Source organism: Pyrus communis, chromosome 5, assembly GCF_963583255.1.
Source record: "Pyrus communis chromosome 5, drPyrComm1.1, whole genome shotgun sequence".
Classification (NCBI taxonomy): Eukaryota; Viridiplantae; Streptophyta; class Magnoliopsida; order Rosales; family Rosaceae; genus Pyrus; species Pyrus communis.
In genome coordinates this window covers 3447507-3460899 of record NC_084807.1, presented here as the reverse complement: position 1 = coordinate 3460899, position 13393 = coordinate 3447507, and the positions used below count along the sequence as shown (strand labels likewise).

General features: G+C 35.3%; 1 protein-coding gene across 1 annotated transcript; it reads right to left on the bottom strand.

The window, feature by feature from the left end:
- Positions 1-6192: 6192 nt before the first annotated feature.
- LOC137735761 (MATH domain and coiled-coil domain-containing protein At3g58370-like) lies at positions 6193-8988 on the bottom strand. Its single transcript, XM_068475205.1, has 4 exons — positions 8873-8988; positions 8659-8778; positions 7529-7713; positions 6193-7128 (listed from the first exon to the last, which is right to left on the bottom strand). The coding sequence occupies exons 1-4, from the start codon at positions 8878-8880 to the stop codon at positions 6293-6295; spliced, it is 1149 nt and encodes a 382-aa protein (XP_068331306.1). The 5' UTR covers positions 8881-8988; the 3' UTR covers positions 6193-6292.
- Positions 8989-13393: the final 4405 nt, after the last annotated feature.

The following is a 13393-nucleotide window of genomic DNA, read 5'->3' as shown; positions in this document are numbered from 1 at the left end:
CTACAATACAAAAAATACAGAATAAAATAACCAGACCTCGAAAAAGAAAACAAATTTAAATAAAACCCATAAATGTTAACAATAATGTGTGACAGTGTGAGACTGAGAAGCATACCTTCCTTCCAAATTTCTAATGCAAGTGTCTCTGAAGAGAGAGAGAGAGAGAGAGGAAAATCCGAGCCGGGGAAGCACTAGGCTAATTCAGCATTTGGGGAAGAACAGACATCTAAAAGCGAGAGAGAGAGAGAGAGAGAGAGAGAGGAAAATCCGAGCCGGCGAAGTACTAGGCTAGTCCAGCATTTGGGGCAGTACAGACATCTAAAGGCTCCATTTCTATTTCACATGCCCGGATCAAAGGCAAAGGGAGCGTCCATTTCTTCTACTATTATTTAATTGACTGTCAAATGTGTCCTTTACTTATTTATTTTAAGAATAAATTGTAACAATGGTCCTTCAATCAAATTGGACAATAAACCCTCAACTAAAAATTATCATTGGTCCATTAACTCATCAAAACGTATAGCTATGGTCTTTTTCATCAACTCCGTCAGAATTCTGTCAAAATGAATTACGTTGGAAGGATCATTGCCACAATTAGATTGATTTAAAGTTGAACGACCATTACTCTAATTTGAAGTTAACGGACCATTTCTCCAGTTGGATTAAAGTTGAGGGACAATTGATACAATTTTTCTTATTTGATTTTCCATATTTACCTCTTAATTTAGCCTCATGTGCATGAAATGTGACTCATTTTGACGGAAGTTCTAACGGAGTTGGTGAAAATGACAATAGTTGCACGTTTTGATGAGTTCAGGGAATATTGGTAATAGTTTTTTAGTTGAGGAACCATTGCTCCAAAAAAATTTTTTTTTTTTTTTTTGAGAGAGAGAGAGAGAGAGATTTTTTTTTTTTTGAGAGAGGTTAAAATTGAGGGATCATCTACAATTTACTCTTATTTTAAATACTAATTTTCTTACCAATTAACAATCTAATATTGTTCAAAAAAAAAAATTGTACAATCTAATATTCTTTTTACAGGTATCCATATAGTTAACGAGGATGTTTAATATTTGTCTTCAATCCGATACTTAATTTTGACTCACATATTGTGTGCCTTGAGCAATTCCTTTCTCTTTGACTGCCCTTGGCACACCGAAAAAAAAATTGTGAAAATGATTTCTCATGTCTTTTCATATTCATGTAGAAAGTATGTTGGTTTTTTTCATGCACAAAGTATGTTGAAAATACACTAATCATCGTAAAAACAAAACAATAAATGTTTTTTATTTCATAAAAAAAACACACACACACAAACAAACAAACAAACAAACATACAAACAACCAATTTCCAAAATAGTGGTTCGCTTCACTCTTCCCTCTATTTTTCCACAGTCAAGGAGTCATTTCAATTCTCAAGTATAGGCGGACTTTAGTTTTCCCTCCTCGGACACAGGGCCGCTATTGAACTACAAGCATGAGCGGGTATGGGATAACAAAATTTACAAGCCTCCACCACCCGTTTATAATTGGATTTCGAATGCATTATTGTCTGGTTTTTTTTGTTTTTTTTGTTTTTAACAAACGATATTATATACATTAAAGAATGGGGAAATTTGTTTAGCTTCATTATGGACTAGCAATAATGTGACTCAAATTCGTTTTTGGTGAAAATCGAACTAAATACCTCTCATTTACAAATGAAGAAGAATATGTTATTGTCTGTTTTTTTATTCTAACATTTGTCTATGTTTGATTGATTCATAATTGTTTTCCAACACAGATTCTTACTCCCCTCTTCTACCATTTTGATCTCAACTGACGAGCATAACAATTTGATATCGTGCCCAAAAGTTTACTTGTTAACATAGTTGAAGTTGTGATATGTTGTGTTCTAAAACCCATTTGGTATCCTACTAAATAAAATTCATTATTGCTAAAAAATTAAAGAACAAAATTTTTGAGTTCTTCATAAGGCTAATGTTAGGGAGACCAAAATTTTAAACCAAATTTGTAAATGAAATGATATGTCACCAATAGAAAATAAGACCGTTAATCAACACTTATGTAATAATCCAATCATCAACAACCACATCATTTTGTTTATAAATTTGGTTTCAAAATAATCCTACCAAACAAGGATCATTAACTCGGGACTCAAAAATTATTTTTGGTTTAAAAAATTTAACAAAAACTGAGTACCAAATAAGTCCTAAATTAATTTGAGTTGCGCCAACCACTACTTTTGTTTGTGTAACAAGCATAATTGTTTCATGGTTTACTAGTAATTACCCACATATTGTGCATGTGTTGAGCAGTTTAGCTTGTTAGTGAGTTTTATTCTCTCTGGGTTTGTTGGATCCTTAGCACGAGGCAGGGAAAGGCTTGTTCAGGTGGGCATAAATAGGTTTCCAGCATTTTTTGTGACATTGGGAGCAACTGCTCTCTTGTCCTTTCTTGTCTCTATGCAGGCTCAATTTATGTCTCTTGATTCTATTTTGGTTTATTCAATTTAAAAGTCAGAAGTAAAGATGGAAATGCAGGAAAACCCGAGAAAAAAAATTACCTACCTCGAGAAATAAAGAGAAAGATACGTCATTACATTTCATGCAAGTTATTATCCTATCCTTCAACCCAAAAAGAAAATGAAATTCTCCTATGATCATGGCTCATGAGTTATAGATGTGACCCTAAATTTGAATCAATTTATCTTCAATGTGCATGGATAGTTGGGGTCACATATGAATTTGGGGTTAGCTGGTCATATTTGTCTTCGGATATAACTATAGAGGTAAAAGTGGGAACCTCACGTTGAAAGATACAAAAGTTATATTTTACTCCAAATTGTGCAAGTTGGATTGAAATTTCTGATTCTGCCATTCAAATTTCTGTTCCAATACTTATAAATAGATTGGACAGAAATGAAAATGGGAATGCATTTAAAATTTCCAAAAATTTTGAATTTTCTAAAATGTTCCAAACTTATTCTCATAAATTTGTCTAAAATATTAAAAATTTTAAATATTTGTTCACTAAAAGTTACCTATTTAATTTTATCAACGTTCTAGTGGTTTTTAGAATCTTGCCACCCGACTATTGTCTAACGCTTTTTAGAACCTTACTTTTTACAAATTAGTTGCAAACTTGCCATTCCCTAGATTTGAACATAAGACCTTTCACTTTTTATCCTATTATTAGCTTTAGATACATTTCATTTATAAATTTTATATTAATCACAAGACTCTAAAAGACCCTAGACACTAGTTGGGCGACGGGCTGGGGCGTAGCGCCTAGGCGGCTAGGCGAGGCCCTAGGCGGACTAGGCGGATTTAAATAAATTTATTATATTTCGTGTAAATAAGTGTCTGTTTATACTTAATATATATATATATATATATATATATATCTATAAACTACATATATATTATAAAGTATTGGAACATAATGAAAATAGGGGAACAAACATATAATGTGTGTTCATTTAATTATTCAACAAACCTCTTACAATTTATTGAAAAAAATAATATGGAAAATGAAATTTATCTATTTTCTGTTTACGTGAGTTGCAACCTAGGCGAGTTTGGGCAGTCTGGACGGGCACCTTAGCAGGTCTAAGCGCCCTTTCTTAATTTTCAAATGCCTAGGCATTAATCAAGGTGGTAGCCAGCCACTTAGCGCTTAGATGGGGCCTAGGTGGCGCTAGGGGATTTTTAGAACGGTGATTAATCATAAACTTATATATCAAAAAATGATAAAAATAATAGTATATAATATATTACAATTAATTAGATATATTTGCCAGCATATACAAAATATCAAGAAAGAACAATAGATTGCATATACAAAAATGTTCGAAAATATCCAAAAACTTATCAAATATATGAATTTTCTAATTATGTTTCAAACATTTCGAGATTACTCTGATACAAAATCCAAACTAATCTAAAAATTCGAAATATAATTTTTTTTATTAAATCTAAAACTTTTGGAATGAAAATTAGAAACTTTATTTTTGATCCAATGTGTCTGAAAATCACTCATACTAATGATGGATTTAAAATTAAAAATCATAATGAACTTAGAGTACGTTTAGGCGAGGAACTTCCAAATTTCACACCTAAACATACCCTACAATTGAAAGTGGTATAAGAATTTATTAGGTGGTACAACTTGCACCAAAAAATATAGATTGCTACACACACACACACACACACACATATATATATATATATATCTTTATTTTCATTTTTGGAAACGAAGATAGAATGCTACATATATGAACAATGTTTTTATTAACACCCCACAATCTTATGAAAACATCTTACACTTTTATTTTTTCACATGAATTTTCTCTTTTAATTAAAACACCCCACAATCTTATGAGAACAACGACATCCTCCACTATTCCACCGCAGAAAATCTAGGGCAAAAAACCAACCTCTCACCATAGCACCATATCCTCTCTCTCTACAATCCCAACGAATTGCAAGTACTTCTTCTACCCTATTTGGAATTTTGGATGGTTGGTAAAGTTTGGCAATAGAAATTTGGAGACGGGATGGGCGAGTTTGAGTGTTGGACGACAAATTTTTGCGACGGAGGTGATGGGGTTGAAGGGTTATCCAGTTGGATGAGTTGAGTTGATGGGTTGTTACCAACTGCATGGGAGTTGTCAGTCGTGCAATGTCAACGACGGAGTTATTCAGAGGTAGTGGCCGTATAATTGGGGTTGTTTGCTATTGACTTCTGTACGAGAGTGAGGGTGTGTTTAAAAAAATTAAGGGACAAAGTTGAAATTTTAGAGGAATATTTTAGATATGGAGTGTTTTCATCAAAATGTGGAGTGTCAATAAAACAACCCTTTTTATATATACAAGGCATAGCCATTTTCAAACCCGTTCAATCACGCAACCTCCAAGTCCAATTTGCTTCTGCAAGGTGTGTACAGTGTGCAGTCTTCCCCAGCCCGGGCATCTCTGACTCTAAAGATTTCTAATTCCATATGTCCACTGCAGAGTGCAGACCCACCCCTCTGAGGACAGACTCTCACTAACCATTTTAGTGAAAACCTTGTTTCCACTGTCTTAATGCAGCATCAGTACACTTAATGCCCAGCTCAAGGACAACGTCAGATGGAGTCCACACCAATCAATTTATTCAGATTTACCGGATTTTCTACGCAGTATGAGATATTCTGTGTCTTTTAAGTTTCTAACCGTCAAATTTTCGCTAAATACAAACGTCAAATTTTAATAAGCTGTTTGGATGAGGAAATTAAAATAAATTAATTTTATTTTTTAGAATTTATGAATTTTATTGTTTAGTTAACTAAAAGAAAAATGAAATTTAAGTATAGAATTTGTTATTTTTAAACTCTCACTCATAGAAATTTGTAAATAAAATCTATTTACATGGAATTTAAATTTGGGAATTGGAAGTTTCAAATTCCAAGTTTTTTTTTTTCCACGCGAAAATTCTATATTTCTGTGTTTATGAATCCAAACAAGGAAACTTTGCATATCAATTTATATAAATTCTGACTTTTGTCAAAATTCCAAATTATTTTCCTCATCCAAACACATTGTAAGGTTAAAACACCAAAGAGTATCCCATATTCTGGAACACCCTAAAATTTTTGTAAGTTCACTCTCTAAGGGCATGTTTGGCATTTTAGTTGCATCAATTTTATTTATTTATTTTTATTTTTTATAATTGATGAATGAATCTAAATTACTTAATACTCATTTGTTTCAAAAACAAAAAAAAATGGATTCAAGAAAGATACCAAATGATCCCTAAATCTCTTGAAATACTTCAACACATATCATAATCATTAAATTAAACAATGTATGTCATGCATTAATGTAATCTAGAATTTTAGAGTATCCAATCACCCACTAAAGTTTAGGCCGCAAAGTTATTTTTCCCCTCATTGATAGAAAGAGAAACTAGAGCCCGATTGCAATACACCACTCTTCAGAAGGAAATGCAATATCATAATAATATTCTTAAACTAATACAAACAATTTCGCAGAGTTATTTCTGCATACTATTTTTCACCTCCTTCACACCTCTCCATTATGGGCCCCTCTCCAATATGGGTCTTCATTTTCCTTCAATTTATTCGATTGTATAGATAAAATAAGACGAGCATGTTGGAGGAAAAAAAGTTGCGCAAAAATTAATTCCCACAACTTAAAACAAGCTAAAGCATTATTTTTATTAAATTTCAAGATTCCGAGTCATGCAAGTAAGGTAAGATCTAAACCCACAGAGATATTATACAACAAGGCTAACCAGTCCCATAACCAAGCTCAAGATCCATGTCTATCCCATTGAATTCTTGTTCCGCCTTACCCAAGTTTTTTTTGGCTACCGCAAGATCAACCTTTGTAACAGCAACTGCTGCCCTCCGCCTTTTAAGTTCATCCTCCAAAACGTCTACGTCTTCTCTCAGCCTTTTCAGTCTCCCCGCTCTTTGTAGAAACTTGTTCATACCAAATGCGGTATGAACATGCGGCTCCAGCCATGCTAAGTCAAATCTAAAGGCTTCGAGCTCCTCCCAGAAAAGTTGAAGGCGGTCACAAGCATCCCGTGTCATATCCTTAACCTTTGTTGTCTTTAGAAAATGCAGCACACGACCCAAAGCTGTGAATGCGCATTCAACAAACATCGGAGTTCTTTTGAGCATACAGTCAATCAAGGAAGGATTCGATGAGCAGACTTCTTCTAGCCATGGAACAAAAGCTCTCTCTATTCGTCCTAAACCCCTAAAATCCATAAGGTCGCCCGTTGGGGTGGTGGAGACTTCCCTGAGTACCTTGGCTAAGGAAGGGTCAGAAGGGCTATCATCAGTAGCCTCAGTGCAAGCTTGTTGAAAACCTGATGTGTTTTGGAGTTCAGAATTCCTCGGTGATTCCTGCCCCTTAAGTTCTTTCTTTGATGACTCCATAGTTGCAGAAACATTAGTTTCTTGGCTGCCAATTTTAACTGGGACATTGATCTTGGCTTGAACAATGCAAATACCATTTACTAGAAAACCTGCACCGGAGTTATAGAGTTCCCGAAGAGGCATGAATGATTTGAAGCCAAACTTACTCTTGTTTTCTGTGAACTCTTTTAGATTGCCTGTAAAGAAAACATCAAGGATCACAAGTGAAGACAATAATTGGTGGTCAAATAAGTTGCTAACTGTTTTAGAACTTCCAGACTGCAATAGTTTTCAGTAGCATATCACAAAGTGCCTTCAGTCAACAAATAGAAGTCCATGAAGCAAATGATAGTCTAACAGAAGAATCTAAGAATTTAGCTGTGACATTTTCTTGTATTCCAGTATGTAGAAGAAATGAAAGATAAGGAAAACAGGAAATAATGTAATTTCCCTTGAGAATCTAAGAAGTTTGCTTAATATTTTCCTTGAAAGGTAGCATGAATAATTATGAACAAAAATGAAAAGACAACGGTTGAGAACACAAACATAAATGCGAAATAAAAAAATAAAAAAAAAACAAAACATTAAAGAAAGTACCGTTTGTAGACTTGGTTATTGACATGGTGCTGTCATGTTGATTAACCAGAGTCAAGCAAAAATTTGCACATCTAGTCCATCCGGGTGGCAATGTTGAAGTATCTTCAACACTCAAATACATGGATAACTGGTCTTCGAGTTCAGGATTTGCATCGTATATCCACGTTGGACGTATAAGGATCCTCCTGATCAAACAAACCAAGGCTGGTAAAAGAAACTAAAAACATATATGATACGGCAGAATGTTAAAATCATGGGATATCTTTGGCCTTGTGGGCTACTAAGCTGGTGAAGGGTCTTGAAGCTATTGAAGATGGTTCAGATTTTAATTTTACTCTAAAATTAGATTAAAAATTAGAAATTGGCCCCTCATTTTCAACACTAGTTTAGATTTGGTTCATGAACAAAAATTCCGTTATTTAAGATTCTTGGACTTACAAAACATGTAATGTTGGTCTTCAAAGAGATTTTCCGTCTATTTGATTACGTGGTTTAGATTTGGTCCTTAAACTTTCACCCTAGTTTAGACTAACATAAAATTTTACTGAAGTTAGCGGAAGGGATCAATCATTCATGTTTTGTTATATTTAGGGACCTCAATTAACATATTTTTAGCTCATCGACCATATCTCAACTAGGGTAAAATACTGAAAGTTCATGGACCAACTCTAAACTTTACTCTTAATTTTACTCTGCACCCCTTTTTTGAATAAAATTTGGAGATTTGTTGCTCAATCAGCCCGTTTCAACTGTCAAGGCTCCCAGTGTAAGAAATCTATGGTCGAATGAATAAAAAATCTACTATTATTTATGTGCTTTGGTGATGATGAAAACCAGTAAATACATAAAATAAAATAAAATAAAAAATGGCCTTTTACCAAGAAAATGGGAAAGAAATGCATAAACCATTTCCTTATTGGTACCCAAGAAAATGAAAGTTTCAAGATGCCATGACTTCAATGGCCTCACAATAATAAACTGTTCACAAAAAGAAAATGGCCTTATAAATAAATTAAAAAAATTAAACAAAAGAAATCATCTTGGAGCAAAATCTGCAGTCAGTTAGCATAATAATTAAGCAATATATATATAGGGTTAATTTATGGGAGATGGTGAGAAGAAATAGGTACCATTTGATATCACCGACGATGAAAACGTCAGAGGAATGCTCGTCGCTTTTGAGCTTGGACAAGTTGGGAATTTTCCATGTATAGGTATCACATACAACATCTCCTTCCTCATTTCTCATTCTACCAACTAGAAAACAAACCCATATAAATCATACCAAACCAACCACAAATATCAGTCACACCAAACGAACCACAGATTGTTAGAGAGACGTACCTTCCCATCCACGGTTCCCTTACCTTCTCGGCTCTGATCAGGAGAGAGAGAAGAGAGAGAGAGAGACAGAGTGAGTGATTAAAAGAGAGAGGGGAGTACTACCAATCAGTTGGGGAAGTACAAAGTCTTCAGAGTGCAGTCAACTAAAACCTCAATTATTTATTCAATAATCCTAGGAGGCTAAGAAGTGTGCACTTCATGTGTTTAACCGTTCGATCTTGACTTTTGTATTTTTAAACAAAAATCTAACAACTAAAATATTCAGAATATAAAATCCTCCGGAGCACCATGGAAAATCTCTTATTTATTTGCCTGACCAACCAATTGAAGCCCTGTCAAATTACACAAGGGAAAATGCATTTAACCTGCCATTAACAAGGGTTGCCAAAATTGTATAACAACAACCACTCGCACAATTTGATCAAAAATGTACCAGCGTATCTTATACACATTAGTCCAAAAAAAGGCCCACATATGATATGTCATTGATTTAGACGTTCAAATAGATAGAAAATATAATTAATACAATTTCAAATTTTCAAATTGCAATGTGATAGAAAGTATAAATTATTAATTATTAGCCTCTTGCTACATGCTAAACAGATCCTAATTTCGTCATGAAATTCTTGACATAATATGAAATACAGACGGATTAAGTTCGAGCATTTCATAAACAAAAGTTCATAGTCGAGCAGGTATAAATATATATTGCAGTATGTTTCCTGCAACTCAGGCCATTTTTTGATCTTTTGGTCCAAAACCCAGCTCACTATCCATGTCAATCCCACTGATGTGTTCCTCCATTTTTGCCAAGTATTTCTTTGCAACAGCAACCACAACCTTCCGCATCTGCACTTCGCTCTCCATAGCATCTACATCACGCATCCGCCTCTTGATTTCATTCTCCAAAACATCGAAAGTTCGATAATGAAATCAAGAGGCGGATGTGTGATGTAGATGCTCAGGAGAGCGAAGTGCAGATGCGGAAGGCTATGATTGCTGTTGCAGAGGTAAATCTTCAAGTAATAAAGAGACACTTGGCAAAAATGGAGGAAAATTTCAATGGGATTGACATGGAGAGTGAGCTGGGTATGAGTTGCAGGAATCAAGAGGCTGAGAGAAGATGTCGATGTTTTGCAGAATGAAATCAAGAGGCGGATGACTCTTCATTCGCCCTCCCCTTTGCACTGTTAACTACATTGCAATGTTTGAGAAGTAGAGAGAAAATCAAGAAGAAAGATGAAGAGAGGAAAGATGAACACAGAGAGTTTTAGAGAGAGAGATTTAGAGAGAGAGAAATATGCTTTTGTATTGACCAAAAGAATGAAGATTACACACTTTGTTTTTATACTAGTAAGCCTAACAACTCTAACCAAATACTAACAAACTTGCTAATTATATTTCTAACTATATTGCTAACTTGTACCCTTAATACTCCCCCTCAATCTCAACTGGGAAAACCCAGTTTGGGATTGGAAGAACAACTGCAGTTACTGCTATGAAACCAGAAAACATAACACAAACTTGAACCATCTGCAATCTTGCAATCCCACTTCATCCACCTTAGATTCATTCCATATCAAGAACAATAGGACAGAAAACCTTGCATTCAACTACCCTTTAATTGCCTTCTTTCAATCTGGTTATGGGTAGTTAACCTTTCAATTTTGTACTACTCTGCAATCTTGCTCTCCTGGCAAACCTTTTCATCATTTTTGCCTTTTGAATAGTTCTACAAAGCAGTACTGCCCCCAACTTCTAGTTGGACCTTGTCATTGCAATCAATCTCACTTTCCATCACACTTTTCTTTGTAACTAAAACTACATTGAGGTCAGCGCTGCCAGAATTTGAACTGCTGTCCATGTTCAGTTTTGGCTTCGCCAAAAGATTTTCCTCAATAGATCCTCCCCTACTTTTATTTCCAGATATAACGGTCTTTTCAGTTTCACCCTTATCGTGATCACCAGAGTCATCGCCATTATGTATATCTATTCGGAGAGACAACTGATATTTTCCAAACTAGTAATAGGGTTCTGAGCAACAATTTTCTCCATAGATACTGGAGAGCCAACCAAGCTTTTAGCTACCTAGGGCATCATAATGTCAGCAGGGGATGATTTTTCATCTGAACCTTGGTTTTCCGTAGTCTTGATCTCAATCTGAAACACATTGGCTTCTTCAGAAGGCACTTTTTTAACCATTGGCTTATTGCTACCTCCATCCAAATTACAACCTTTGCAGATACAATCTTTCCAACCAAAAAATCCAACATTCCGCTGCCTCTCACATGAGTTTCAATCAAAGAATAGCCTTGTATAAAGGAGTCGTAGCACAACCTCATGCCGGTATAACAACTTCTTACGGGTTACCCTTCGTGGGAGCTACCGTCAACAATCTCATTCAACTTGGCTTCAGCCTTTAATATTTACAAAAAAAGGGAAAATTATCAAACTATAGTGTGGCATTGGCCTTAACTATAGCACCACGGGATCGCCCTTTGTGGATTTTACCAAAAAACAATCTTCTTTGAACAATGGCATCGGCCTTCACAATTTCAACAACTGAAAATCAACATCTATGTAGGATTACCCTTCGTGGGATTTACCTACTCACATCACGGAATTACCCTTCGTGGGATTTACCGTTTACAACTTCTTCAAACTTCATCGTATAACCGGACTTACTGTAGATTCATGCTAACAACTGAGTTGGTTAGACTCTAAAATTACATGCTGTGATAAGAAAACATATTGCACAAACTCCTCAACAGAATTGCAGAATATCAGCGAAGTAGAGGGACAAGAATTGGATACTGCAATACTTTCTGAGTCATACGACAATGAACATCCAAAGGATATCAGACATGACATATTGCCTTAGAAATCTTGGTATGCAACTAGAACCATTTTGTAGAACTCTCATAGTTGAGCTGCACGATGAATGCCTAAAAGGCCTTCAAATTCCACAATTTGACATTTATGAAATTTTGACTGAAAAGAATGATCAATACCAAACTTCACCACAAAATCGAACTCCAATATCAGAAGAAACAATTTGAAACCCAAAAAAGATGATTCACACATCACATACGTAATTGCAGCAAGAAATCATTCCAATTCTTCAAAGAATTCAGAAAAGGTGACAGGAAACATAACCTTCACACAAAAAAAAAAAAAATCTTGGGCTGAGCATTTCACCAAACACTTGGACTGCATAAAGTTTTGAATTTTCCTCCACACCAGAGAATAGAGCACGAATCAAAGTCGCAGAAAATAGAATTCAGAAATCTGATATGCCAACAATACCAAGAAAGAAATATACCAAGACGCCGATGAAGGCGCCGGAGCTCAGTGTCTCTCTGATCTCTTTCAATTTCACCCAACAACATGGCAGCAGCTACCCAGATGAGTAAGATGTGATACGAAGACAATCCATACCATGATGAGGTTGGGAAGCCATTGATGGACTACAACTACAACACCTTTGGAGATGATTGCAACCCGTTAATTTCAAGAACAACAATCTCCTCCATTGGAACGGCAAGAACCTGAGCAAAGAATGGATCATAGATCAATTGAACCAAGAATTCAAAACCGAATCATACCCAAACTCCAAACATATCATAGAGGACTGAAAACATAACCTTTCTCTCTGACTTGAGCAATCCATCAATCCAGAAGGAAAATTAACCCATATACCATATTAACAATCCTGTAATAATCTTGCAAAAAAAACGACGAAGAAAGAAGAGTACTGGAGAAGCTTAACGGAAGAGAAAGAAAAAAAAAAACTATTGCAAAAGACGATGAAATCTAATGATGCGAAACCACCAGAATCAATGGCGTGAGCCTGGCGGCTCTGATACCATGTTAACTACATTGCAATGTTTGAGAAGTAGAGAGAAAATCAAGAAGAAAGATGAAGAGAGGAAAGATGAACACAGAGAGTTTTAGAGAGAGAGATTTAGAGAGAGAGAAATATGCTTTTGTATTAACCAAAAGAATGAAGATTACACACTTTATTTTTATACTAGTAAGCCTAACAACTCTAATCAAATACTAACAAACTTGCTAATTATATTTCTAGCTATATTGCTAACTTGTACCCTTAATATGCACGAACCTCTTCATATCAAAGGCCTATTGAACGGTTGGCTCCAGCCACGACAAGTCAAATCTGAAGGACTCAACCTCCCCCCACAAAAGCTGAAGGCGCTCACAAGATTCCTCGGTCATATCCTTGACCTTTGTAGTCTTTAGAAAATGCAGCAGTCGCCCCAAAGCTTTGAATGCACTTTTAGCAAACATCTTACTACTTTAAAGTTGGCAAATAATCAATGAAGGATGCAATGAACAGACTTCCTCTAGAAGTGGTACAAAAGCTTTATCTATAAGTCAAAAACCCTTAAAATCCATACGCTCGCCTAATGGGGCAGTGGGGATTTCCTTAATTAACTCGACTGGAGAAGGATCAGCTGGGCAATCAACGGTAGGCTTAACAATATATGAACCTGGTGTATC